Genomic DNA, 27187 nt, shown 5'->3' with positions numbered 1-27187 from the left:
CTCAGTGACGACGTTCATTAGAACGAAACGTACGCCGGGCGTTAGTGGCGGCAGTGAACTGTTATCGTCTGTAAGGACAACAAACGCTGTGTGTAACCGATTTGCCTATAATATCCTTCTTTCTTGCGAGTAAATGTCTATACCAATAAATAGTTTTCATACCCACATGTCGGGCGATTTCAGAGACATCTGTGTGGGTTTACAAAACACACCCGAAGTCACCAAAAGTAGCACAGAAATGACTTTTTAGAATTGGTACACCGCCACGTCAAATTGCATCAATGCGAACCTATGCTGACACCTGGAGCGATTTGTCATGCGATTTGAGAGATCAAATCTCATGACAAGTCACAGCCTATTGGAGGCAATGACATTGTTCTAATCGGTGCGACACCGATATTGCGGTGCCAAACCGATTTGCAAAAGTAGTTCCTGCACTACTTTTCCCAATTTCAGGTGCGACTTCAATATACATCTATGCATAAAGAAGCCACACAGATGTCTATGAAATAGCACCTGAAATCGCTACTTTGAACCTCGCTCTACTTCAAGTGAAGTAGCGCGATTTCAAAGTAGCATCAATGTGAACCAGGGCTTAAGGATGTCTGTGCAATGAGTTGTTTCCTTCTTTTTCACGTGTGACACGAGCTGGAGTGTGGATCACTAGCACAGCTGGATGTTAATCAAATGTGGTTTTCCCATCCATACCGAGAGCCTGGATTTGCTTAGGATGTGTCATCTCATAGATCTTTGCTTGCAGTGAAAAATCTGCAAAAAGGCTGTATTAGACCTGCAAAGGTCGATCCATCTGGTAAGAGTAAAATCCTCTTGTGTGCACTGGAGCACGGTGTATTTAAATAGGATCACAAAATTATTCAGGAAGAATCACCTCTGAATGGTTTTTGGGAATCTATACCTGATCACACCATCTTTGTGTATGGGACTTATTTTCATTTATTTATTTATTTAAACCATGCACTCACGTTTGGTTTAATTATTTCACTCGGTTTGTAAAAAACAACTTTTCATAATTGGTGCCATAAATGATTTTTTAGCACTGTTTTGGATAAGCGCATTTACTTTCTATACATGATATTTTTTTATTGTTATGTGCTATATTTTTGATGATCGACACCTTGATGTTTCACATATTTAATTACTAGTATAATTATTACACTTTTTTTTATTATATGTGCTTAGGTCAGATTTCATGAAATGCTCCGACTTAGAAAAAGGTTCTTGTACGACTTTGGGGGCGACTTGCATTGACTTCAATACAGAAGTCATTTTGCAAGTCGCCTCTGAAGTCGTCTTGAGGTCGTCTTGAGATCGCCTTGCCGAGTCGCCCCCAAAGTCGTGCCGCCCCTGTGTGAACCGGGTCTCAAGCCGCGTAAACACGATCATTTTTCGGCATGAAAAAAAACGACGTTTTAAAAAAAATGTCATTTAAAACGATCGTGTGTGGGCTTCACATTTTTCGGGTTCTTAAAAACGGCAAAAAAAAATTACGAACATGCTGCATTTTTTTAACGACGGTTTAAACGATTTTTCAGGTTGTAAAAAATGATCGTGTGTGCGCTAAAATGACCCGCGCATGCTCAGAAGCAAGTTATGAGACGGGAGCGCTCGTTCTGGTAAAACTACCGTTCATAATGGAGTAAGCACATTCATCACGCTGTAACAGACAGAAAAGCGTGAATCGTCTTTTACTCACAGGAAATCAGCCCCAAGGGTGGCCTCATCCACATGGAACTGCCCCTTTATAGTGCCGTTGTACGTCACCGCGCTTTTCTAGAGCATTTTTTAAAAACGATAGTGTGTGGGCAACTTCGTTTTAATGATGAAGTTGGAAAAAAAACAACGTTTTTTCATGCCGAAAAATGATCGTCTGCATCGCGGCATTAGAAATATTTTTACCAAGAAAAATGGTGACACGTTTAATACTTATTTTACCCACTTTATACACAAACATTCTTTTTCTTTTTTTTAGCAAGGAGCAGTCTCAAGCTTCAACCATGGTTGGCAAAAACTGGCAACATAGGCTGTTTTTAAAGTGATTCTAAGGCCTCATGCACACTGGACGTTAAAATAACGTTATAAAAAATGCCAGTAGCTTTGCAGTGAGTTTTTCAAAGTTTTTGCTAAAATGTTTTTCCGTGTTAGCGTTTTTTTTTTTATTTTTTTTTTTTAAGACTTTATTTTTCCCCAATGGATCAAAAATGCTGGTGAACAATGTTTTTGAGCGTTTATCAATATTTATCAGCGTTGGAGCGTTTTTATAGAAAAACATCTCTCAGAACCCACCCTAGTTTGTTTTGTTTTTTACTGCTCAAAAATGCCACTGCCCAAAATTGCTGATAACAGCCTATTTGTTCATGGACACATAGGATAACATGATGGAGAGTTTAACCACTTACGGACCCCCCACTGTATATATACGTCCTCTTTTTAAACATGGATATCTCAGTAACGGCAGCAGCTGCTGCCACAACTGAGATATCCATGTTTTCAGCTGGCGGCCGTGTAAACGATAACGGCGGTCGCCGCGGCGGATTCGCCGCGAGATCGCCGTTATCGGTGGCGGGAGAGGGGCCCCCCCCCCGCCGCTTTTCCGCGCCCTCCGCCGCTTACCGGAGCCGTCGGTAGCGGCGGAGGAGATCCGATGCTGCCGCCAGGAGAGTGAGGACTTGAGTGAGGGCAAGATGGCCCCCACCCGTCCTCATAGCTCTGCTGGGCGGAAGTGACTTCAAAACGTCAGTCCCGCCCAGCCTCTTAAAGAGACAATTTTTTTTCTGTCATTTTTTTAAATGACAAATTTTCCTTTTTTTTTTTTTTTTTTTGCATTTAAGCCTAAATATGAGATCTGAGGTCTTTTTGACCCCAGATCTCATATTTAAGAGGACCTGTCATGCTTTTTTCTATTACAAGGGATGTGTACATTCCTTGTAATAGGAATAAAAGTGATCATTTTTTTTTTTTTTTATATTTTAGTGTAAAAAATAATAAAATCAATAAAATTAAATAAGAAAACAAAAAAAATTTTTTTTTAAAGCGCCCCGTCCTGACGAGCTCGCGCGCAGAAGCGAACGCATACGTGAGTAGCGCCCGCATATGAAAACGGTATTCAAATCACACAAGTGAGGTATCGCCGCTATCGTTAGAGCGAGAGCAATAATTATAGCCCTAGAGCTACTCTGTATCTCAAAAAATGCAACTTATAGAATTTTTTAAACGTTGCCTATCTAGATTTTTAAGGGTAAAAGTTTGACGCCATGCCACGAGCGGGCGCAATTTTAAAGCGTGACATGTTGGGTATCATTTTACTCGGCGTAACATTATCTTTCACAATATATAAAAAAATTGGGCCAAATTTATTGTTGTCTTATTTTTTAATTAAAAAAAGTGAATTTTTTCCAAAAAAAGTGCGCTTGTAAGACTGCTGCGCAAATACGGTGTGACAAAAAGTATTGCAATGACCGCCATTTTATTCTCTAGGGTGTTAGAAAAAAAAAATATATAATGTTTGGGGGTTTTAAGTAATTTTCTAGCAGAAAAAAATGTTTTAGTCTTGCAAACACCAAATCTAAAAAACACCTGAGGTCTTTAAGTGGTTAATGACTGTAGAAAAAAATGTCTACAGCCAAAAACAGCTGCTGTAAAAATGTTGTGTGCATGAGGCCTAAAGGTTTGTTTAAAAAAAAATAAAAACAAACATCTTATACTTACCTTCTCTGTGCATGGATTTTGCACAGAGCGGCCCCAATCCTCCTTTTCTGGGGTGGTCCTCTTCTGCGAGTGACCACACGGAGAGCTGCTTTCCATAGGGGCACCCGTGCAGGCGCGCTCTCGAAGTCCTGCTTTTGTGTCCATTGACAAAGACAGCAGGACTCGGCCCCGCCCCCAATGGCTCCTGCTGCTATCAATCTATCCAATGAGGACCCGAGACAGCGGCTGGAGCTATTGGGCTAGTCGCTGGAATGATCGTGTTCAGGTAAGAAAAAGGGGGGCAGCTGCAGCACAGAAGGTTTGCATAGACTGCATTCAAATTAAAAACCCTGAGGCCCCGTACACACGACCGAGTTTCTCGGCAGAATTCAGCCAGAAACTCAATCGGAGCCGTATTCTGCCGAGAAACCCGGTCGTCTGTACACTTTCGGCCGAGGAAACCGACGAGGATCTCGTCGGGCCAAATAGAGAACATGTTCTCTATTTCCTCGTTGTTCAATGGGAAATTTCTGCCCGCCGAGATCCTCGGCGGCTTCACAAGGAACTCGACGAGCAAAACCATGTGTTTTGCCCGTCGAGTTTCTCGGACGTGTGTACGGGGCCTGAGACTTTACAACATCGGAAAAAAAAAATTAAAAAAAAAAATCACGTTTCCTATTATAAATCAGATTCAAACAACCTGGGTTTTTAGTCAGATAAGCATAAAACTAGATAAGGATTTCACACAATGGTTTATTTCCCCATTAAAATATATATGCTAGCACATCACAGTTTGGGGCGATGAGGGCAATAGTCTGTGTGATCCTTGCAGAAAGATGGCGGTCAGGTTTGTCCACACTGGTTTCTCGGCCATCATTCTTCCGTCTCTTCCATTTTGGTGGTCTTTACACAGGAAAGATTCTTGTGCAGTTTACTTTTTAGCAACAATTAAGACAGCTGAAGGCACCAAACCTGCAAAATTCATGAGGAAGAAGAATGAGAAAATACAAAATGTAGATCACAAAATCGCAAAAGAACGTTTTAAAAACAAGTTTTATAAGAAATATCTACCCCGTCTTCATATAAAATTTGTGTGGCATCTCTGTGGCTTGGGAGGAGCTACATTACCAGGTAATACAGAATGGTGGCAAGTATAGCAATAATAAAACAAAAAAAAAAAAAAAACTGTTGTGTAACAGTTCGCCACACCTCAATTCATTCACTCATAAGGCTCATACACACGATTGGATTTTCCAACAATCGTGTACGCTCCATTGGACAATTGTTGTCAGAATTTCCAACTAATGTTTTATAGCATGCTCTCAAATTTTCCAACAACAAATGTGTGCCGTCGGATTATTCAATCGTGTTTACACAAGTCCGTCAGAATAAAATCCAAAAACGTACAAACACGCATGCTCCAAACCAATGCTAACCAACATTAGCTGAAGTTGCCCAAAGGGTGGCGCTAAAGAGCTGAAAAAACATGTCGTTTTGTGTATGTTGGCTGAAAAAGTTCTGCCGTCTGTATGCAGAACAAGTTCACGGCCAACGCCCTTTGCACAAATTTTCCGATGGAAATACGATCATGTGTACGAGGCCATGTAGCCATTTACCATCATAAACTACACTTTTTTGGGTTTAATACAGAACCTAAAAAGGGCTGGACGCCAGATGAAAAACAAAACAAAAAACTGACTAGTCATAAATGAACGCTTTAATACTTTAAATCTTAATCTAAATACATTTACTGGATATATATTTGCAATGATAGTGGATTCGATTTGTGGCAATGATACATATAACTATAAATAAAGGTGTTGGCGATAACAATCATAAAATTTAAAGTGAATGTAATAGAATTGCATTTTACATGTATATTACGTATGGCACATGCTAACTGAGAAGTCCAATGTGACAATACCCAACACCAAATACAAAACTTTAAAAACATAGAATAAAGTGCTTCTAAATGGATGTGTCTTCAAAAAACACATCACCACGAGTGCTCATGGGTTTAATAAAGGAAGCCCTTGAACAAGGTATTCCTGATAAAACTTTAGAAGCACTTTTGCCTCCCAAGTGCTAAACTTCAAAAAGTCATACCAGAAAGCTCCTGGCATTAACTCAATGTTCTTCAAAAGGAGAAGGCCCAGAAATGCAAGTCTGTTTTCACATTCCCAGCCTTGTCCGGAGGGAGTTTCTGATCGTGTGTACGGGTCTTAAAACGGCTGGGGATGCGAGAACAGACTTTCATTTCTGGTCCTTGTCCTTATGAAGAATTTTGAGGTAATGCCAGAAGTTTTCTGGTATAACTTTTTGAAGTTTAGCACTTGGGAGGCAAAAGTAGGGGTGCAACGAATCAAAAAACTCACGGTTAGGATCGTTTCCCGTATTGGATCATTTTTCGGATCAGCAAAAAAAAAAAAGAAAAAGGTCCCACTGTAATGTCCACATCTCCCCCACTGTATATACGATTGCAGGCAGATCCACGAGCAGTTGAGGCGGGTGATGACGTCAGCGCGCTGCTCTAGGGGAGCTCATCTAGGCCGCAGTCGGATGTACCAAGATGGCTGTTGCTCCGGAGCTAGGCCGAAGCTGCGGCCTTTCCTATGGAGCTCAATCCGTGTGCCGATCCGAACATGGTGACCCGTTCGGATCACGGATCAATGACGATCCGTTGCACCACCAGGCAAAAGTGCTTCTAATTCAACAAATTAAGTCACTTCTGACGTTGAATTCTGTTGTACGAAGATTTTTTTATGGTGAGTAACCTCTTCACTTTCGATATGAGACAACAAAAAACTGACGAAAATGTGTCCAATAATCCGAGTGTACAAGGCTTTAGAGTGGAGAGGTGCGAACCCAGAAATCCATCCAATTTTTTCAAAAGCTCAATTTTGACTTACTGTAAAAAGAGGTGAGTTGCCATCTACCTCATGAGCACTTGTGGTAAAGCGTTTTTGAAGACACATCCATTTATTCTAGGGCGACTGATTAAAATTTTTGTGTTTCGAGTAAAATCAATATTTTTTTTAAATCGATTAATCAACTAATTTCGATTAATTGTAACCCACATACATTTTTCGGATTACCACCTTATATAGTCCCCCACTGTAATATCCACAGACATCTCCCCCCACTGTAATATCCACAGACATCTCCCCCCACTGTAATATCCACAGACATCTCCCCCCCACTGTAATATTCACAGACATCTCCCCACTGTAATATCCACAGACATCCCCCCCCACTGTAATATCCACAGACATCCCCCCCCCCACTGTAATATCCACAAACATCTCCCTACTGTAATATCCACAGACCTCTCCCCCACTGTAATATCTACAGAAATCTCCCCCACTGTATAGGAAGATTAGTGCTTGCTTAGTCTTACCAGAGAAGCCGGCCAAACACGAGCAGTTGAGGCCGGGTGATGACTCACCTAGGCCACCGCCGGGTGGACCAAGATGGCCACCGCTCTGGGAGCTAGGCCAAAGCCGTGGCCTTTCCTATGGCCGAGGCAGCAGCGGAGCTCCGCGGATTACGCGGTGTGCCAATCCGCATATGGTGACCCGTTTGAATCACGGATCATTTATGATCCGTTGCACTACTAGTACCGATCAAAAGAATTTTGATCGATCAAAAAAATTAACGATAAATCGAGGAATTAATCTTTAATTTCCACAGCCCTACTTTATTCTGTTTTAAAAAGTTTTGTATTTGGAGTTGGGTATTGTCATATTGGACTTCTCAGTTTGCATTTTACATGTATATTATGTATGGCACATGCCATTATATTTCATTCACTTTATATCTGATGATTGTTAGTGCCAACACCTTTACTTGAAGTTTATGTGTATGCAGGAGTGATTATTTCACGTTTTTAAAGGGGCAGCTACCATATTCCAATTTCACATTCAAGGCACCATCACCAGCTATGTTGTTATCATAATGAGAAGTAGTGCTGCCGTTTTCCACCAATACCTGGAACCAAGTTGGGGGTGGCTGCAACATCTCTTGACCATCTTAAGCGATATGGGATCACACCAGGGCTCGAGTCCTGCGGGAACGCGTGGGAATGGCGTCCCTGCACTTTTTTGACAGCAGGAACGCGCGTTCCCTTTGCAGGACTTTGACCCTCCGCGATTGCACTACACCCGTAGTGGCAGCGCCACGGGATTAGGCAATCGCGGAGGGTTCTGCAGTGATTAGTGCTGAATCGGATGCAAGGGGGAGGGGGTGTGCGGGGGGGTGCAGGGTGACACCGCTGCACATACCATCCCCTCCTCTCATGGCCGCGGGCTGTCTGTGTGATCTCGGATGTCACACAGGCACAGCCAAACAGCAGCGTGAAGCCGCCTCCCCCTCCTCCTAGTTTTCAGGGGGAGGAGACCTGCTGTGCATCACCACGATCTGAGGTACTGAACGGGGGTGCACTGAAGGTGGGTGTCTGCACTGTACTGGGGGGTGCACTTAAGGGGGGTGTCTGCACTGTACAGGGGAGCGCAATGAAGGTGAGTGTCTGCACTGTACGGGGGGGGGGGGGGGGGGGCGCACTGAAGGTGGGTATCTGCACTGTACGGGTGGGGGTGATTTGAAGGGGGGGTGTCTGCACTGAAGGGGGGGGTGCACTGAAGGTGGGTGTCTGCACCATACGGGGGGTGCACTGAAGGTGGGTGTCTGCACCGTACGGGGGGTGCACTGAAGGTGGGTGTCTGCACCGTACGGGGGGTGCACTGAAGGTGGGTGTCTGCACCGTACGGGGGGTGCACTGAAGGTGGGTGTCTGCACTGTACGGGGGGTGCACTGAAGGTGGGTGTCTGCACTGTACGGGGGGTGCACTGAAGGTGGGTGTCTGCACTGTACGGGGGGTGCACTGAAGGTGGGTGTCTGCACTGTACGGGGGGTGCACTGAAGGTGGGTGTCTGCACTGTACGGGGGGTGCACTGAAGGTGGGTGTCTGCACTGTACGGGGGGTGCACTGAAGGTGGGTGTCTGCACTGTAGGGGGGTGCACTGAAAATGGGTGTCTGCACTGTAGGGGGGTGCACTGAAGGTGGGTGTCTGCACTGTAGGGGGGTGCACTGAAGGTGGGTGTCTGCACTGTAGGGGGGTGCACTGAAGGTGGGTGTCTGCACTGTAGGGGGGTGCACTGAAGGTGGGTGCACAGAAGAGGGGTGTCTGCACTGTACAAGGGGCTACACTGAAGGGGGTGTCCGCACTGTACTTCCACTGATGCATTGGTGACCAGTGGCAATTTATTAACCCCTTTTTGCTGCATTAGTGACACCAGTGTCAGTGTTTATTACCCCTATTTGGTGCAGCATGAAAGGGTTCATAAACACTGACACTGGTGTCACTAATGCAGCAAAAAAGGGTGAATTACCTGCCACTGGTCATTAATGCATCAGTGGCCAGTGGTGTATTTGATACTACCCACCCCCATACACTCCGCACCCCTCTCATCTACATACCACCCACCCCCATACACCACCCACCCGCATACACTCTGCACCCCTCTCATCTACATACCACCTACCCCCATACACTTCGCACCCCTCTCATCTACATACCACCTACCCCCATACACTTCGCAACCCTCTCATCTATACACCACCCATCCCCATCATTTTTTTTTTTTGGTAGGGGAGTGGATCTTAGGTGGGAGTTCCCACGCTTTTTTCCCCAGGACTTGACCAGTGGATCACACCCTTTTGTTACCTTACTTGTGGAACCCTATTGTAATCCCAACTATCATTACTAGCTATTTGAAGCACATCTATAAACAGGGACGAAATTCAAGGTTTACTGAAGTATGTTGTTGCAGGAGATTTGTGACTAAAGCTGGCCATTCAATGGTAGATTTTCGAATGATTATTCGAAAAATCACCCCAGTGCACTCAAGAATTCCAACAGAGATTTGACAAAATGCAGTTTTCTTCTAACAACTGATTTTGATATGAACGGAATTTCCAGAACAAAAAACAAAATACAAATAATTTAAAGTCGTCGTCCCTATAGAAAACCTGCAGTATTTTCTCCTGTGAGAAACTCACCAAGCTCCTGCAGTGGCTTTTCCATATCTTCTTCAGTAAACACCCTTCGTGGGAAGCTAGTCAAAAGGTTAAAAGGTTCTTCTGCGCCAGCGGGCCAATTTAATTCCACGTACAATCGGACAGCAGCCAGCTGCTCTCGTGCGCGAAATGTTTGCGATAGGGCAGTGCCATCCAAAAGGCGGACCTAAGAGCAAGAACAGTTTTGTGCTATTACTATAAAAATGCTTGACATCACCTATAAACCTTTGAAATTTCATAATTTTCTATAACATATACCGTATTTAATCGGCGTAGAACATGCACTTTTTCTCCTGAAAACAGAGGACAAACAGTATGTGCGCGTTATAGGCCAATACTATGTTTTACCAACAGGGGGCGGGGGATTGGGCGGTCCACCCCGGGAGCCACCCATTATGGGGAGGGGGGGGGGGTCAGTCCAGCCGTCTCGCCTCTCCTGGTGCTGGGACAGCGCTGCCTGCATAGTCGAAAGTTGATAAAAAATAAAAAAAAAACACTTGCCAGCCCCTTCTACACCGCTCCTCCTGTGTGAGTGTCATTGTAAAAACAAATCTTGTAAATATCTCAATAGCTCAGTTTTTTCCTGGCTGCTCTCCTCCTCCATGTGTAGCTTTAGATTGGAGGAGGCGAGCGGTCACATGACCATCTGTGTAACCTCAGAGGAGAGCAGCAGTCATGTGACCAGGTCAGTGGGAAAAAAAAAAAAAAACAGAGCTATTGAGGTATATGTAAGCTTCATTTTACAATAGGAGTGACACAGGAGGAGCAGTGTGGAAGGGGCTGGCAGTGATTTTTTTCTAAACTGCAGAGAATGCTGGCAGTGCCGTCCCAGGGGTCTCCTGGGAGTGTAGGGGGTCAGGGCTGTGTACTGGATGGGGGGCCAAGTACTGCGCAGGGAGAGGGGGGGCTGTAAAAACATTTTTTCCTTAAACTTCCCCCTTAAAATTGGGGTGCGTGTTATACACCGATAAATACGGTATTACTGCCATTGGGAATTTTTACATTCTGCAATATAAACATTATTTCTGCTTGACACATAAAAACAATGGCTGCAAAAATATATAAAAAAATGCAATTTTTCTGGAAGATTTACATTCAAGATACGATAGATTTGTGCAAGCTTTGATAATCATTTCTTCAATAGAGATGTGTTCTAGATAGCGCAGTGTCTGGACTTACCTGTATACGACACTGATCATACTCCTTCTTAGTAGGTGGCTCCTGTGTTGGGGAAGATGGGGAGAGTGCGGGGGCTTGAACAGGTGTCTCTGCTGGAGGGGAGATTGGATCCGATGTCTCTCCACCATACTGGAAGAAAGGAGAATTACAAGTTGGAATAATACAATGTACCTACCATCTGTCCTAATGATAGTACCAAGATCTTTTATCTGGAAGGCTCAGTGGATGTTGTGCTCATTATCACTGTGTGCGAGTACAGGGCACTGTGGTGACATTATCCAGGGCCGCTGTTAGAAATTATGGGGGCCCCATACAGCCTACCTGATGGGACTTCCTTTGACACCACCCTCAGCCCCAACTCTGCCTCTGACCTAGTCCAGCCGACTACTGATATTTTCTTGGGGCCAAGAGCCGTTTATTGGCAGCTCAGTCTTTGTGCATGCAAGAGGCACGCTCCTGGCACATACATGGATTGCCCAGGGAGGCATATACGCAGCGTATAGGGGCACATACGGGTTACTGGAATGTAAATGGTTAAATAGAAGTGGTTGGGGGTGGTGAAAAAAAAAAAGGTAGCTCAGCTGTGTGTTTTTACTGCCTTTCCAAAGGCAAGTGTAAAGTAGTGTCTCACTGTGCTTGTTATCAGCATTATAAGCACCGCAGGTGCTTTATGGGTCTGAAGTGCCAATGGCTGTTGGGTGCTGAATTTGTTATAGCTGTACTGTGTTAAGTCTGTAACACACAGCACAGCAATATGTTATCAAAGCCAGCACCCAACAGCCATGTCACACTTTGACATAGCCATACAGCACCTGCTGTGCGATTACCATAATGCGGATGATCATAAAATAAGCTGAGCACTCTAAACAGATATTAGTGTACTTCACAGTGCAGCCACACCACCTGCCGCCGCTGTCAACATTAGACTTGCTGTCAGCCACTTCCCCTCAGTCTCCGCACCTGAGCGGAGCATCTACACAAGATCACTTTGTAAGGCAAGGCAGTGGGCAGCCGGTGATCTGACGATCTGGTTCGGGCTATCAAGATGGTTCCTGTAAGGACTGCGCAGGCGCAATCCTTGCCGACGGAAATCTCCAAACCTCGGCCGGCATCCAGGGCGATGTGGAATTTGAGGAAAGTGGCCAGTCGGCATCACGTCCTCGCTTCGCTCGGACGGCTTGCTCCGCTCGCTCGGCCTCCTGGCTCTTTTTTTAACATCCTCCAATCCACAGGGATGTTAAGGAATGAGCCTGGATGCCGGTCGAGGTTCGGAGATTTCCGTCGGCAAAGATTGCGCCTGCGCAGTCCTTACAGGAACCATCTCGATAAGGGAACCTTAACGACAAGTCACCGGCACTACAACCTGCATCCCAAAATAGAAAAAAAAAAAAAAGTCCCTCCTCTGCTCTCACTCCCTAGATCCCTTTGTTGACCCGATGGCGAATGTAATTATACACCCCCTAAACAAGCAGGAAGAGGGGTGCAGTTTAGGAAGCCCTGTTTTTTATTTGGAAGAAATTAACTACAAAGCTGAAGCCCTGTAGAGCTGATGGGACCCGGGCCCAGGACAACAGGACCTATTGTACTGCCTTATCAGCAGCCCAGAAGTTATCTCTGGGGGGGGGGGGGGAAGGTGCATAACACCTTGCACTTCATTGTTTCTAAGTTCAATTGCATTGGGTGGTATTTAAAATGTTACTAAACCCAGAACATTGCATTCACTGCATCTAATCTCCCACAGTACACAGAACATTTTATGGAAATGTATATTTTATTATATTCAGTAAATATAAACTGCTTAATACCCTTTCTCATTAGCAGTCTTGTGACTTCTATCAGTGTCTGGTTAAAGCTTGTAGGAGTTTTCATTTGACAAAGCCTTCAGTATTTACTACCCAACAACTAGAGGGATACTCATGTGCCTTTCCTGAAAGTAAGAAAATACAGCAGCTTCTACTCACCCTTCTGGCTCTCTCGGCTTTATCCCTTGCAATTTTTTCCCGGACACGATCTCTGTAAATGAGAAATGAATTGCTCATTGCTCACGGCAATTATATATTTTTTCACCTGCGTGAGTGATATATCACATAGCGCTGCATTTGTTTATTTTTTTTACACAGATTATGGGAGTGCGAATATGCTTGGCGGCTGTGAATTGGTTTGCTTACTTTTAAAACATTTTTTGGACACTCTTCATTGGTAGCTCGCAAGACATCTATCTATACACATCCGTATGAACACGGCCTTAAACAAAAAAATTTTTGTGACACTCATTTTCCGGAGCCCAACATACAAGAACCAACCTGGCCAGTCTCTCCTCTTGCTTTTCCCGCCTCCTCTCTTCCACCGCTTTTTGCATCTCTTGCTCTTGAAGTTTTTGTTTGATTGCAATTAACTCTTGTCCATGTTTCCGCCTCTGTTTCTCCTGCTCAATTCGCTCCCTTTTTTCTCGATCTTCACGTTCTACTTGCTTTTGGGCTATCAGTTCCATCATCCTATAGATAAAATCCTAAAGATTTATTGGGCAATGTACACTGTAGTTGCACAACATAAAACGTACGTACAGTATGCAACAAGGTTGTGGCCATTGACACAACACAGGCAATTCACAACACAGTGATAAAGTCAGCCTGGCAAAGAGGGGTAAATATCCTGCAGCTCCACTTGCTGGCTACAATTGGTAAAAAATGTTTTGTTTTGGTCCTGATTAAAGTGGAGGTTCACCCAAAAAATAATTTTTTAACATTACATTCAGCCGAGTTGTCCTAATGACAATCGGCTTTTTATTTTTTTTCCGTACATACTGTATTTCACCGCCGGTATATCTTTTGCGGGACTGGGCGTTCCTATCTGATTGACAGGCTTCCGACCGTCGCATGCTACGCGTCCAGAGTTGCCGAAAGAAGCCGAACGTCGGTGCGCAGGCGCCGTATAGAGCCGCACCGGCGTTCGGCTTCTTTCGGCAACTCGTGACGCGCTCAATGCGATGGTCGGAAGCCTGTCAATCAGATAGGAACGCCCAGTCCCGGAGAAGACATACCCGGAAGCGGCGGTGAAATGCGGTGAAATACGGTATGTACGAAAAAAACAAAAAAAAACAGCCAATTGTCATTAGGACAACTCGGCTGAATGTAATGTTAAAAATTAGTTTTTTGGTGAACCCCCCGCTTTAAGCAAGACAATATACACTATTTTCTTTGCTTCCTCACCTCTACCAACAGTAAAAATGTTAGGGCTGCAACTAACGATTATTTTCATAATCGATTAGTTGGCCGATTAATGTTTCGATTAATCGCATAATAGCCTTAAAAAAAAAAAAAAAAAAAGCATTTTTAATTTTTTTGGGGCCAATTTGTTGTTGGGCAGATTACAAAACACAAATTGCCGCAAAAACACATTACATTCTTTTCTGCAGCTTCTCCATTGAAGTATATTGAACCAAAATAAAAATAAAAAATGGCACCGTTTCACTTTGTGTCCCATAGGAAAACATGTAAATGAACTGTAGTGTGTTTCTGCAAAAAACAGAGGTGTGAACCCGGCCTGAGATGTTTAGTAACATAATGGGGTTAAAAATAAGTACAAAAAGAGCAAATAATCGCTATTGTAAGGGGTTCATTTTTTTACTGTGGGACAGTGAAAGTAATATTTACAGTAGCGATTTGCTTTTTTGTACTATAAAAGGGCTAATTTTTGTTTTTTTAACCCCATTATGTTACTGGCCGATTAATCGATTATGAAAATGTTAATCGATTTCATAATCGATTAGTTGTTTCGGCCCTAAAAAATGTCAATAAAAGTTGTTGCCCTGCTGCAAGATGCTCAAGTCATTGCATACACAGGGGTAAGGACTTTTCACATATGGCAGTATTGGTGCTTAGAATAACCACATCTGGAAAAAAAAAATGTATTTTCTTTCCCCCTACCAGCTTAACTAAGTAGGGGGAAAATTAATGGTGAATATACACACGTGCTGACTGGTTAAGGGACGCACCTTTTTATTGCACTGAATGTGTAAAGCTATTTGCACTTTATTGTTCTTTTAGTGCAATTGTAAATATATGGTTTTGGGGACTTTTTTTTTTCAAATATCTCTATTATGTAAAAATTTTAGAAAATGGCGCTAAATCTAAAACAAACATACATGTGCATATTAAACCACAAATAAACACAACTTATACAATAGTGAAAAATCCGGAAATTGTGATCAAAAAATAAATAAATAAATGGATTTAGTCCACATAGGCCATTTTGCAAAGGGCTAAAGTGACAGAGTCCTATGGACAAAGCCGAAAGCAAGTTTTATTAAAAAGAATATTATATATTTAAAAGTGCTGCAACACTTGCAGAATAACATACACAACAAAATGGGCAAAGATAATACAAGCCGCGTTCAGGGGATCTAGCCAATCCCCAGAAATCGCCTCTCTGACGAAACACGCTGGGCATGGTTACGATATAAAAAGCATTACTATTTTTAGCTTCGCTATATGTGGGCTATTATCTTTGCCCATTTTGTTACGTAGAATATACTGCAAGTGTTGCGGCACGTTTTAATATATAGTCATCTTATTAATAAAAGTTTTACGGATTACACTATGGGCAAATATTTTTTTATCTCCTAACATATTTAGAATACTGATAGAGCAATCCTGATTGGAGACATGTCTGGTGCCTGAAGTATCCTGCTCAAAGGATTTAATAAGCGATTTCAACCATTCATTTAATGTTCCACTTTATCTGGTAAGAGGCACATTTATGCGGTGTCACCGCGTAGTGGATGCACAGGAAGTGAAATACACTGTGTATTCATTCATTTAACTTTGTGCCTTTGAGGACTAAATCGTCTTCCTTTTAACATTTTTGTTTATCACAATTTCTGGATTTTTCACAATTGTAGTAATTTATCTGTGGTTTAATATTCACACGTAGGTTTTGATTTAGCGCCATTTTCTCGTATATTTGTTTTTTTGCCTTTAGTGTCAAAATTCCTTAAGTGGCTGCTTTATCACTTATTACTTTACACGCTCCAGTGCAGGTTTTTTAGATAATAATTAGTAAGTGCAACACACCTTTTTTTCTGTTTTTCCTTCTCCTCTTCAGTTAAACCTTGTCTTTCTTCTGTAAAGGAAACAAACTGCAATCAGTCAAACAATTGTTAACTTTCACAGAAGCCGCTCTTCCTACTATTACGTTTTTGGATATAAAAAAAAAAAAAAACACGTTAAATATGTATTACTATCTATCTGTGACCCCACTGGGGAGATTCACCACTTGTATTTTTCCTGGTGATCTTTGCTACATAGGCATAGGAATAGGAGGAAAGAATAAATAACTCTTCCAATGGGGAGAGGTTTTTGTGACAACTGTCCAAAAGTGAGTTCTCTGCATTTTATAGAGTTTTTCTTAAACTGCCTGTGGCATTTTCAGGACAGGCACTGAAGGGAAATCTCCCCAATGACATAAAGACAATAAAAAAAAAAAAAAAAGAAGGGTTTTAAATTGTTCCTCCCTATTCTACCAAAAAAATAAAATGTATATATAAAAAAAAAAAAAAAAATTACAGGCATTAGAAAAAAAAAAAAAGGAGTGAGCTATAGTTTTTTGGCACAAACGCAAGGGGGGTTATTTATGAAAGGCAAATCCACTTGAAATTGCACTGAAAGTGCACTTGCTGTAAATCTGAGGGGTAGATCTGCCGATTTTATTATCCAATCATGTGCAAGCTAAAATGCTGTTTTTTAATTGGGTGCAATTGGAAGTAGGTGCAAGTCAAAACCAGGTTCTAGTCACTTTATTATGGATACTTTAATTTCCTGTAGGTTTGAGATATTTGGTATCTATTTACTCAATGCAACCTCATCTTGTTTAGCACAAAAACTAGGATTTAAAATTATGTTTGCACAAAAAGTCTTTGTGTATTATTTACTGAAAATATAGATTTGATAAACAGTTGCGCAAATATTGTGCGATATGAAAAATAGCAGCTACCATTTTTTTTTATTCTACATAGCTTGCGTTTTCAGAGAAAAAAAAAAAAAAGAACAACACATACACACACACATATACATACACATATATGTATGTATGTATCACACACACATTCAAAAAAAACTTTTTTGGGCTAGAAAATGACTGTAATTTTCTAGCCAAAAAAAATAAAATAAGAGTTTTTTTTATGTCCAAATTTTTTTTAATTCCTCCAAAAGGCGCAGTGAATAAAGCAGAATGCCAGGCAAAAAGTTAAATGTAATAATAAAAAAAAAAAAAAAAAAAAGAAAAAAAGGACCTGTATACGTGGATTTGTGATTCTTTTCAGACACGATTATGGTCCATGCATTTCTGCCACAAGAGACAACTATGAAAATGACTCTCTTATATCCTACCTCAGCTTTACAGCTTATTTTGTCACCTGCCTGCTGAATAAACAGTGAAATAGCAGATGTTCATTTATTGTCCCATAATTGGTGATCTGCAGAGCTGAACCAGGAAATAGGGGTGTCAGCTGACCGGCTATTCAGTACGGCAATGTATGAATCACATGTCTCGCTGAACAAGATTACAAATATTTTGCAGGTAAAACCCCCCCCCCACACACACACACACACACACACAACTCTTTACTTAAATGTTTAGCTGGAATTTTACTTTAAAATAATTACTGCCGTCATGTTCAGGTAATGTGCACACTTCAAGACAATTTAATGGAAAAACTGTGACCATTCCAGACCTGACTCTGTGTCCATTTCTTGTTCAGTTGGTTCAGTTTGCTCGCTGGGTGTTTCTTTGGATACGGGTTCAACAGATTCAACAGATTGCACAGGTTCAACAGCTTCAACAGGTACATCTATGTCGGGGTCATCTTCATGTTCCATCAGCCTGAAACAATCAAAATGAAATGGCAGCAAGTCCAGGAATCTCCTCATTATACTGTAAACAGAGGTGATCCAACTTACCAGTCCATTGCAGACTCTATACCTTGGTTGCCCGTGGCAGACACTGCCTTTTCCCTGAATAAGAGGAAACAAAAATAACTGTGCTAAAAACAAACCCAACAACAGAAAACAGTGGTTTTAATCTTGTGTGGAAACCAGTGGCATAACTACATTGGGCTTTTTACCCACAATCTGTGCATTTATGTTCCTCGGCATGAAGCCCCATGCCAAGTATATGTTAATATATGTTTTATGGCAAAAGAAAAAGAAAGCCTATATTAATTTCACAATTGTATTACCAGGCCATAGCAAAAAGATGGCTACAGCGCTGCTCTCGTCCTGCAAGGGCATCCATGGACATCCTCCCACGCACCCTCCTTTGGACACAGCTGATCACAGACTGAGATAAAGAGACAATCACAGTGGCCCTTTACAATGTGATTAGCTGTGTCCAATTACAGCTGACCACATGTAAACAAACTTGCTGGTTGTCAGCATTCCTTTGCTCACACGCTGTCACTGTGTGAGGAAAGGAGAGCTGATTAGTGGCAAGGCTGACAAGGCATATTTACACTTATAATCAGTGTAGCCCCATCAGTGGTCATCCAAACAAGTGTAAACTAGGCCTTAGACACACGGGGTTGATTTACTAAAACTGGAGCACTCAGAATCTCATGTAGCTGTCAATTTAGACCAATATGTATTCTGCTACATATTTTTGGTAAACAAAAATCCCAATAAGCGTATATTGATTGGTTTCTGCAAATGTTATAGCGTCTACAAACTATGGGAAAGATTTATGTACATTGTTTTTCTTATTACTAGTAATGGTGGTGATCAGCAACTTATAGCAGGGGACTGCTACATTGTGGCAGACAAAATCGGACACTAAGTGACACATTTTGGGGACCAGTTACACCAATACAGTTATCAGCACTAAAAATTTGCACTATCACTGTACTGACACTGGCTAGGAAGAGGTTAACATTAAGGATGATCAAGAGGTTAACTGTGTGCTTAACCTGTGCTTGTGTACACTATGGGAGGTGCTTCTGCTATGGGAAGACAGAGATCCGCGTTTCTACTTTGCAGGAACACAGGATCACAACCTTCAATTCTTTTTTTATAAATTCTTTATTTTATCTTAATTTTCCTTTTTTTTCCAAATTAAATAGTAAATACTATATTGATACATTTCCAAACAAATAAACAAATAATCCATTTCTGAATTCCATACATTGGTACACATAATATAACCAACCTCTTCACTGCTTCGGAATTTCTAAGTTGTACTGTACACTTAACCATTTCCTATACAAAAAAATAATCCCTCCCTTGCCCCCTCCCTTCCCCCCTCTCGAGGAGGAGAGAAGAAAAGAAAAAAAAAAAAAAAAGACCCCTCCCTGGGCCACTCCCGCGTCCACGTCCCCCTCCCCCCCATACTTCTCATAATTCCCCTTCTCTGTAATTTACATATGGACTCCATATCTGTCTATATTTTTCCTCTTGTTCTCTAATGCCCATGGTAAGCTTTTCCATTTGAATTTCCGAGATTCTATTTAACCATTGCTGTTTATTTGGGGTGGTAGTACTTTTCCACAAGATTGGAATGCAGGCCCTTGCTGCAACCAGTAGATGTCTTATCAGGGAACTTTTGAACCTGGCCATGGAGACTGGTATGTCCAACAGTAAATAAGTGGCCGGGCTACTACCCAGATCCACCTCCACGATATCTTTCACAGTGTCCATCACCATTTTCCAAAAGTCCACTATCTTCTCACATGACCAGAAAAGATGTAACATGGTACCTTTTTCCTTACCGCAGCGCCAACATCTATCTGAGACTTCCGGAAATATCCGGTTTAGGACTACAGGGGTTTTATACCACCTAGTTAAAATTTTGTAACCCCCTTCCTGGTATCTGGTAGCTAGGGAGGCTTTATGTGTAAAATTAAATATTTTTCTTCCACCCAGAGGCTATACATCAGCGAGAGACCGTGTCTCAACTCCTCTCCCTTAAGGCACAGTTCCTCATATCCTGAGAGGTCTCTTATTGGTCTCCCTTTTGGGTTCAAAGCTCTAGTGGCCATTTTTAATTGATTTTGTCTCATTTGGTCAAGTTCCTCTCTTATTACCTCATCTCTTTCCTCGCTTCTGATCCTTGGATTTTCTCCCTCAAAATGTATTACCCTGCTCCATCCTGCTCTTTTTACCCTCTTAAAATGTGGGTCTGATATCCCAATTTGGAATTTCGGATTACCTATAACCGGAGTGAGTGGACTTGGGGCGATCGAAAGTTTTGTTTTCCTGAATAGTTTTTTCACGACGCTCAGGGTTGCCCCTATGGTTGGATGTTTCTTAACTACCCCTGGTATATCCACTTCTTGTGTCCATGCCAATCCCTCCAAGGGGATATCCGTACTTTTCTGCTCTATAAGTAACCAAGGCTTATGGTTCTCCTGGGTGCACCATTCCGCCACTCTTGACATATGTGTTGCTGTATAGTACCCTACTGGGTCTGGGAACCCCACTCCCCCTTTCTCCTTGGGTAAAGTTAGTATTTCCCTCCGAATTCTCGCCGCTTTCCCCGACCAGATGAACTTCGCAAACTTGGATCTTATATCCCTTAGATAACTCGGCGGGATCTTTACCGGTAAGGTTTGAAATAAATAGAGCAATCTTGGTAACACGTTCATTTTTAAGATGCTGATTCTCCCAAACCATGAGTACGTCTCTTTTTCCCATCTAATAAAGTCAGATTTCATTCGCCTTATCAACGGAATAAAGTTCAATTCGAGGATTCTATTTAAATTTTTGGGGATTTTTGTCCCTAAGTAGAGTATGTGAGAGTCCGACCAATTAAAGGAAAAATTTGCTGTCAAGAGGTCCTTTATTTGTTTGTTTATTTCTAGCCCCATTGCCTCTGACTTGTTATAATTTACCTTAAAGTTAGATAGGTCACCATATGCCCTTATCTCTCTCATCAAGGGGGGAAGTGATAGTTCGGGAGCCGCTATTGAGAACAACAGATCGTCCGCAAAAGCAGCTACTTTATGTTCCGTTCCTTTAATCTGAAATCCTCTTATATCTGCGTTCGATCTAATTGTCCTCAGTAGCGGCTCCAATGTCAAAACTAAAATAATCGGGGAGAGTGGGCATCCTTGCCTTGTCCCATTCCCAATTGGAAATGGGTCCGATAGTACCTCATTCACCTTCACCCTTGCCGACGGACATGAGTAAAGGCTAGCAATCCACTTCTGCATGCCCGCACCCAATCCTATATGTTCTAATGTAGCTTTCAAAAAGCCCCAATCCACCCTATCGAAGGCTTTTTCCGCGTCAGTAGAAATAAGTGCTAGTGGTTTATGGTGGGTTTGGGCCAGATAAATGGTATTTAACACCCTTTGTGTGTTTTCCCTACCTTCTCTTCCCGGTACAAAACCTACTTGGTCTGGGTGTATAAGTGGAGGGATATTAGGAACCAGTTTGTTTGCAATTATCTTTGAAAATATTTTTAAGTCTATATTTAGCAACGATATAGGTCGATAGCTCGCGCAGACTGTGGGATCTTTCCCTTCCTTGGGGATAACGGCAATATGGGCTCCTAATGTTTCTCTTCTCATCTGATGACCTTCTTTCAGTGAGTTAAAGGCCTCTAGAAATGTTGGTATTAATTTGTCTTGAAAAGTTTTATAATATGTTAACGTGTAGCCATCTGGCCCTGGTGATTTGCCTGGTTTCATCTCACTTATTACCTCTTGACATTCCTTCACTGTGATCGGACACTCCATACTTTCTATTATTTCCTTTGGTATTTTAGGCATTTCTGACTTTATTAGATAATCTTTTATTCTCTCTTCTCTAATCTGTCTTTTCTCTACATCGAGTTGATTATCTATTTGATATAGACCATTATAATATTCTTTGAAGGCCTTTGCTATTAAATGTGAGGGGCTTACTAACTTATCTCCTTGTATTTTTATTTTCTCTATGTGTTTCCTTGATCTCGATTCCCTAAGTGCATTAGCAAGCATCTTGCTGGGTTTGTTGCCGAATTCGTAGAAAGTTCTTCTGCATCTGTTCAATTGTGCTTTAGCCTTGTCCACCAATAGTAAATTAAATTTTTCTCGCAACGCTACCAATTTCTCCTCATTGCTTGAGTTTTGCACTCTCTTGTGTTCGTTTTCTGTTATTTTAATCTCTCTCAATAAAGTATCCACCTTAATCCCTAATTTTCTCTTCCTGTGGGCCCCCATAGATATTAATATTCCCCTCAGATAGCACTTGTGCGCTTCCCACCTGCAGAGTGGGGAAGTCTCATCCGCACTGTTCCTTTCAAAAAATGTGTCTATTTCCTGCCCTATCAGCTCTTCATATTCTGGATCTTTAATTAAGGTTTCATTAACCCTCCAATTCCATTCCCTGAATCCTGATACTCCCCAGTCAATAGTACAGTTAATTGGGGCATGGTCTGAGATTGTAATAGATCCGATTGAAGTATCCCTTAAGTTCATCAATACCGCTCGGTCTAAGAAAATATAATCAATTCGAGTATAAGTTTTGTGTTTATTGGAATAGAAGCTATAGTCTCTATCTTGGGGGTGTTGAATCCTCCAACTATCTACTAGTTGCATATCGTACAATATGTTTCTTGCTTGTCTCAGTTTAGATTTGGATATGCCATAGGATCCCTTGGAGGAGTCTATACTTGGATCTAATAACATGTTCATATCCCCTCCTAGAATTAAGACCCCCTCTTTGTTTTCATTTATTAGTTCTGCAAATTTACTCAGAGCTGCCACCGGGTTTTCATTGGGGAGGTAGATGTTTACTAGTGTCACCTTCTGGTCATCTATTGTCCCTTTTATCAGTATAAACCTGCCTTCTTCATCCGTGACCACTGTCGTTTCTTTCCAACTTAAATTTTTTGCTAAAAGAATAGCTACCCCATTTGCTTTAGAGGATTGGGATGCCCCCATATACATCACTGGGAATTTCTGATTCCTCCATTTTGGAATCTTATCCTGTCTAAAATGGGTTTCCTGCAAAAACACGATTTGAGTTTTTAATCTCCCTAATTCTATCATCACTTTAGTTCTTTTCTCGGGGATGTTTAGGCCTTTGACATTGTATGATGTTATGTTTAATCTATGCATTTCCGAGGTCCCTCCTATTCCCTTTCTATTACTTCGCTATCCCCTTCTCTAGGCTCCTCTAACCTTCACTCTCGAAATAGTGAATTTGCTGGCCAAGGGAGGTGACCTGCGGGGGCGACCCAGGGAGAGGCCCAAAAAAATAAAAAAAAAATAAAAAGTCCCTACTCCTCCCCTATGACTCGAACTCAAGACCTCCGTCCAGCTGTCCGAGTACAAAAAAAAAAAAACGGGGGTGATCAATCCGACCCCCCCCCGCCCAATGCATCTCCGACTTTCCTCCTATACGGAGGAGAGACGCTTTGGGGAAAGTGTGAAAGCACAGCGGAGAGTCTCCCGCGGTTATCATTTCCCGTGCCCCTCTTCTTTGTTTTACAGGTCCGTTAACCCCCACCTCCTCTGCCCTTATTACCTCTCACTCCAAGGCCTCGGGGCACTGGGCTGATGAAACATATTATACACTTTTTACGCATATTTCACCCCTTATGCTGGGCCTTTCCCCTGAGTGATCTCTTATTCCCTTTTTTTTGCCCCCCTTTCCTTCCCCCCCCTCTTCCCCTCTTTTCCCTCCCCTCTCCTCTCTCTTCCTTTCCCCTCCTGCAGGTGTTTTCAATATTGAATTATATACATATATGCTCACCCGGCATAAACACATGCAGTGAGATAATAAAAAAAAGGGAAAAGCAAAACACAAAAGATACGAATTCATAAATTAAACAAATTAACATCTATGGGGGGAGCTGTATTAAACTTCACCCTATTAAGCCTTGCTAGTTCTGTGTCTCTTGTACGCTTAGCTCATACGTATACTACCCCTCTTCCCCCCGATTCTTTTATTCACTCTTCCCTTTCATCTCTCCCCATTCCCTCCTTCTTCCTTCACCCCCTCTCATCCCTTATCTACTTCCCATGCGTCCCCCTCCGATTGGTGGTGGCCCCCAACATCCCTCCCAACCCCCCTTACTTCACATTGCCCTCCCCCCGCCCCTAACCTATTTCCCGCCCCCCCCCCACCCTCAGTCTACGACCAAAAAACCCCCTCCCTTTTCCGCCTTCTTAAACCCCCCCCCAAAAGGAAAAAAAATATTTAATACTATATTAAACCACGCGACAAAACTATTACATCACCTCTACAATGCAACCTCTAGAGTCCCCCCCACCCCCCCCCCCAAAAAAACCCACGTGTTATCTTCTTGTGTTCGTATTTGTGTTGATGGCTCCCAGTCCCCCCCCCCCCCCCCCCCCCCCGAAAAAAAAAAAAAAAAAAAAAAAAAAAATAAAAAAAAAGGGGTCAAAAACCCCTTCGCAACGTGATAATTCCTGCGTGATCTTCCCAATTGTGTCTTTATTCTGTGCACCCCCCCCCCCTACCCAACCCCCACCCCTTGGACTTGGGGACCTCCCCAAAGAGATAGAGAAACAGGGCCATTACTAATTATATCTGTGGGGGTTCTATTATTCCTAACGGGCAATTATAGGGATCAATTAAGGAAGAAGAAAGGACTAGGAAGTAACATGACTCCCTCAAAAGGGAGTAGACCCAAGTAACAAAAAAAAAAAAAAAAAAAAAAGGACAACCACAGTGGGACATATTACTAACATTTAGCATATGAGAAACCTCCATAGCCCTAAACCGCTTATATACATAGTATACATAGTACATGGTAGATGGTCCATAATTAATTCACCGATTTGTTACTCTTGTTGTTAGGGTCTAGGATCTAGTTCGTCATTAGCCCAACCTTAAGTCCCTATAATGAACGAGAGTCAAGACATAGAACCCAAAAAAAAAAAAAAAAAAAAAAAAAAAAGGGGGTCCCAGGCGGATACCTTCCTATAACGTTCTCCTTCTTAATTTCATCCTTTTGACATAGGGAGAAGAATTGCACCCCAAAAATACAAAATACCAATCTAGGGAGAGGGGACGAGGGGAAGAAAAAAAAAAAAAAAAGGGGGAAAAAAGGTTTCTTTTTTTTTTCCTAGATGTGTCTTTTCCTCTGTGAGATCCTCATAAATGCCGCTTGTCATCCCCAAAATGCCCATATGCGTTACAAAGCCCCTGATGCCCCTGATGCCCACAAGATCACATTCTTCAAAAGTCTCCGGGCAGTACCAGCCAGTTAGGCACCTCTATTGGGCCCACCCCCAAAAATTGAAAAAGTTTAGGGAGCTGGGATGGTTCACTCAGGTAATAGCTTGTTGCCTCTTTCTTGATTATTAGCGCTAAGGGAAATCCCCAACGATAGGTGGCGCCATTTGCTCTAATATAGTCTAATAGAGGTTTTAGTAGTCTTCTTCTACTCTTGGTTTGGGGACAAAGGTCCGAGAATATGTGGATCTCCCCCCCTTCAAATATCCCGACTGTACCCTCCTTCCAAGCTACCCTGAGGATTTCCTCTTTTGTCCTGTAGAAATGGACCCTACAGAGCACATCACGGGGGGTCGCCTGGTCTTGGTACCTCCCTGTAGGGACTCTATGAACACGATCTAGTTCCAGTAATGTTTCTGGGGGTTTCTTCAAAATTTTATTCAGAATGGAGGTTACCACTTCTCTCAGCTCCAGCCCTACCAGTTTGTCTGGTATTCCCTTTATGCGCAAGTTATTCCTCCTGCTCCTATTGTCCGTTTCTTCTGCTTGTAGCTGTAGCCTAATTAGTTGATGATGTTGGGATTGCACTCTTCCCTCCAGATTGCTCAGCCTAACCTCCATCGAATCTTGTTGCTCCTCACATCTCTCGACCTTTTGCCCCATCTCCGTTACACTTGTGCGCACTTTATCAATCTCCCCCTTCATTGCAGCAGATAGATTGGCTACCATTTGTTCGATATCTTCCTTAGTAGGGAGAGCCTGAATTAGCCTACTAATTTGCCTATTATCTGGGGGGGGGTCCATCTCCTCCTTCCCTGTATGTTGGCGAGGTTGTGATAACGGTACAGAGCCCCTGATTCCCCCAGCATCTGAACCTGGATTGGCTCGGGTTAAATCCTTGAGTCCCTGTTCCATATTGTACGGTGTTGCCCTTGTTAATGGGTCTAGTGCTCTCACTGAGTGCTGGGGCAGTGCTAATGCCGGGAGCGTGGGTAACTGCGCTTTTGTGTCGGTAAGGAGTGATTCTACTGGTGTTGAGTCTGGCTGAATGTCTGCCTGAGATGCCGCAATGTCTCTCACCTGTCTTCCTGTAGAATCCGACACCTGCGCTCCCCCCTCCGGTCTCTCCTTTAATGCTGCTCTTTGTAGGACCTCCCATATGGCGGGAATTTCCACAGAAACGGCAGCTGGCTCTGGCACTGACGGGACGGCTGCTGCTGCAGATACGAAGCTCTCTGTCAGTGAACTCCATCTGCTTACCCCGTGATCCTCACGCGCCGATTGGGTATCTCCCCTCGCCGTCATGTACCTCGTGATGTACGAGTGTCCTAGCTGAGCAGGGGATCCCCGACTGAACTTCCCTCCGCTTCGGCCACGCCGCGACATCAGCAGTGGGATATGCGCGGATTGTACTCTCCCCTATAGCGCGGGCAGGGGATGGTGGGGGTATCGACCGCTGTGGCTGCTCTCCTGGCTTTAGGTGCACGGGGAACCGCTGGAATCTCCTAGCACGAACGCTAGCCCGCCATGCCTCCGACTCCTCCCCCGGAAACGGAAGTCTGACACAACCTTCAATTCTGACAGAACGGCAATCTGCCTGTGTCCCGAACGATTGGTGGGACCCGGTAGATATTGCATCTGCCAGACCTGCTGATTGGCTCCTGCTATGATTGAACACAGCGGGAGCCCCACCCGACACGGAAGTGCAGGATCACTTACAAGTACGTGATCCTGCCCAGGAGAGCCGTCTTGCCACCATTATATATATATATATATATATATATATATATATATATATATATATATATATATATATATATATATATATATATATATATATATATATATATATATATATATACATACACATACACACACACACAGTAAGCGGGCAAGCGGTTAGTGTGTCCGACAAGATCAGTATATGGACATACAGTGAAAAACCACAGGGAACAGATGTTAGATAATGCAGAATATATGTTCAATTGGGCATACTCTTGGTATATTCACCATTGATCAGAAGTGTGTTGTGCTATAATCCATCATACTA

General features: G+C 42.7%; 1 protein-coding gene across 1 annotated transcript in view; it reads right to left on the bottom strand.

Annotated features, from left to right (window-relative positions):
• Positions 1-4438: 4438 nt before the first annotated feature.
• Positions 4439-27187, bottom strand: part of UBXN1 (UBX domain protein 1) — a 35831-nt gene continuing 13082 nt past the window's right edge. Inside the window, exons 3-10 of the mRNA XM_040328930.1 lie at positions 17917-17970; positions 17691-17839; positions 16033-16081; positions 13264-13455; positions 12922-12973; positions 10961-11089; positions 9764-9947; positions 4439-4677 (exon numbers count right to left, since the gene is read on the bottom strand). Coding sequence (XP_040184864.1) covers positions 4637-4677; positions 9764-9947; positions 10961-11089; positions 12922-12973; positions 13264-13455; positions 16033-16081; positions 17691-17839; positions 17917-17970 — 850 coding nt within the window. The 3' untranslated portion in view covers positions 4439-4636. The remainder of the gene's footprint in view (positions 4678-9763; positions 9948-10960; positions 11090-12921; positions 12974-13263; positions 13456-16032; positions 16082-17690; positions 17840-17916; positions 17971-27187) is intronic.

This window comes from Rana temporaria, chromosome 11 (genome assembly GCF_905171775.1).
Source record: "Rana temporaria chromosome 11, aRanTem1.1, whole genome shotgun sequence".
Lineage (NCBI taxonomy): Eukaryota > Metazoa > Chordata > Amphibia > Anura > Ranidae > Rana > Rana temporaria.
The sequence above is the reverse complement of the archived record's forward strand: the minus strand, read 5'-3'. Positions and strand labels throughout refer to the sequence as shown.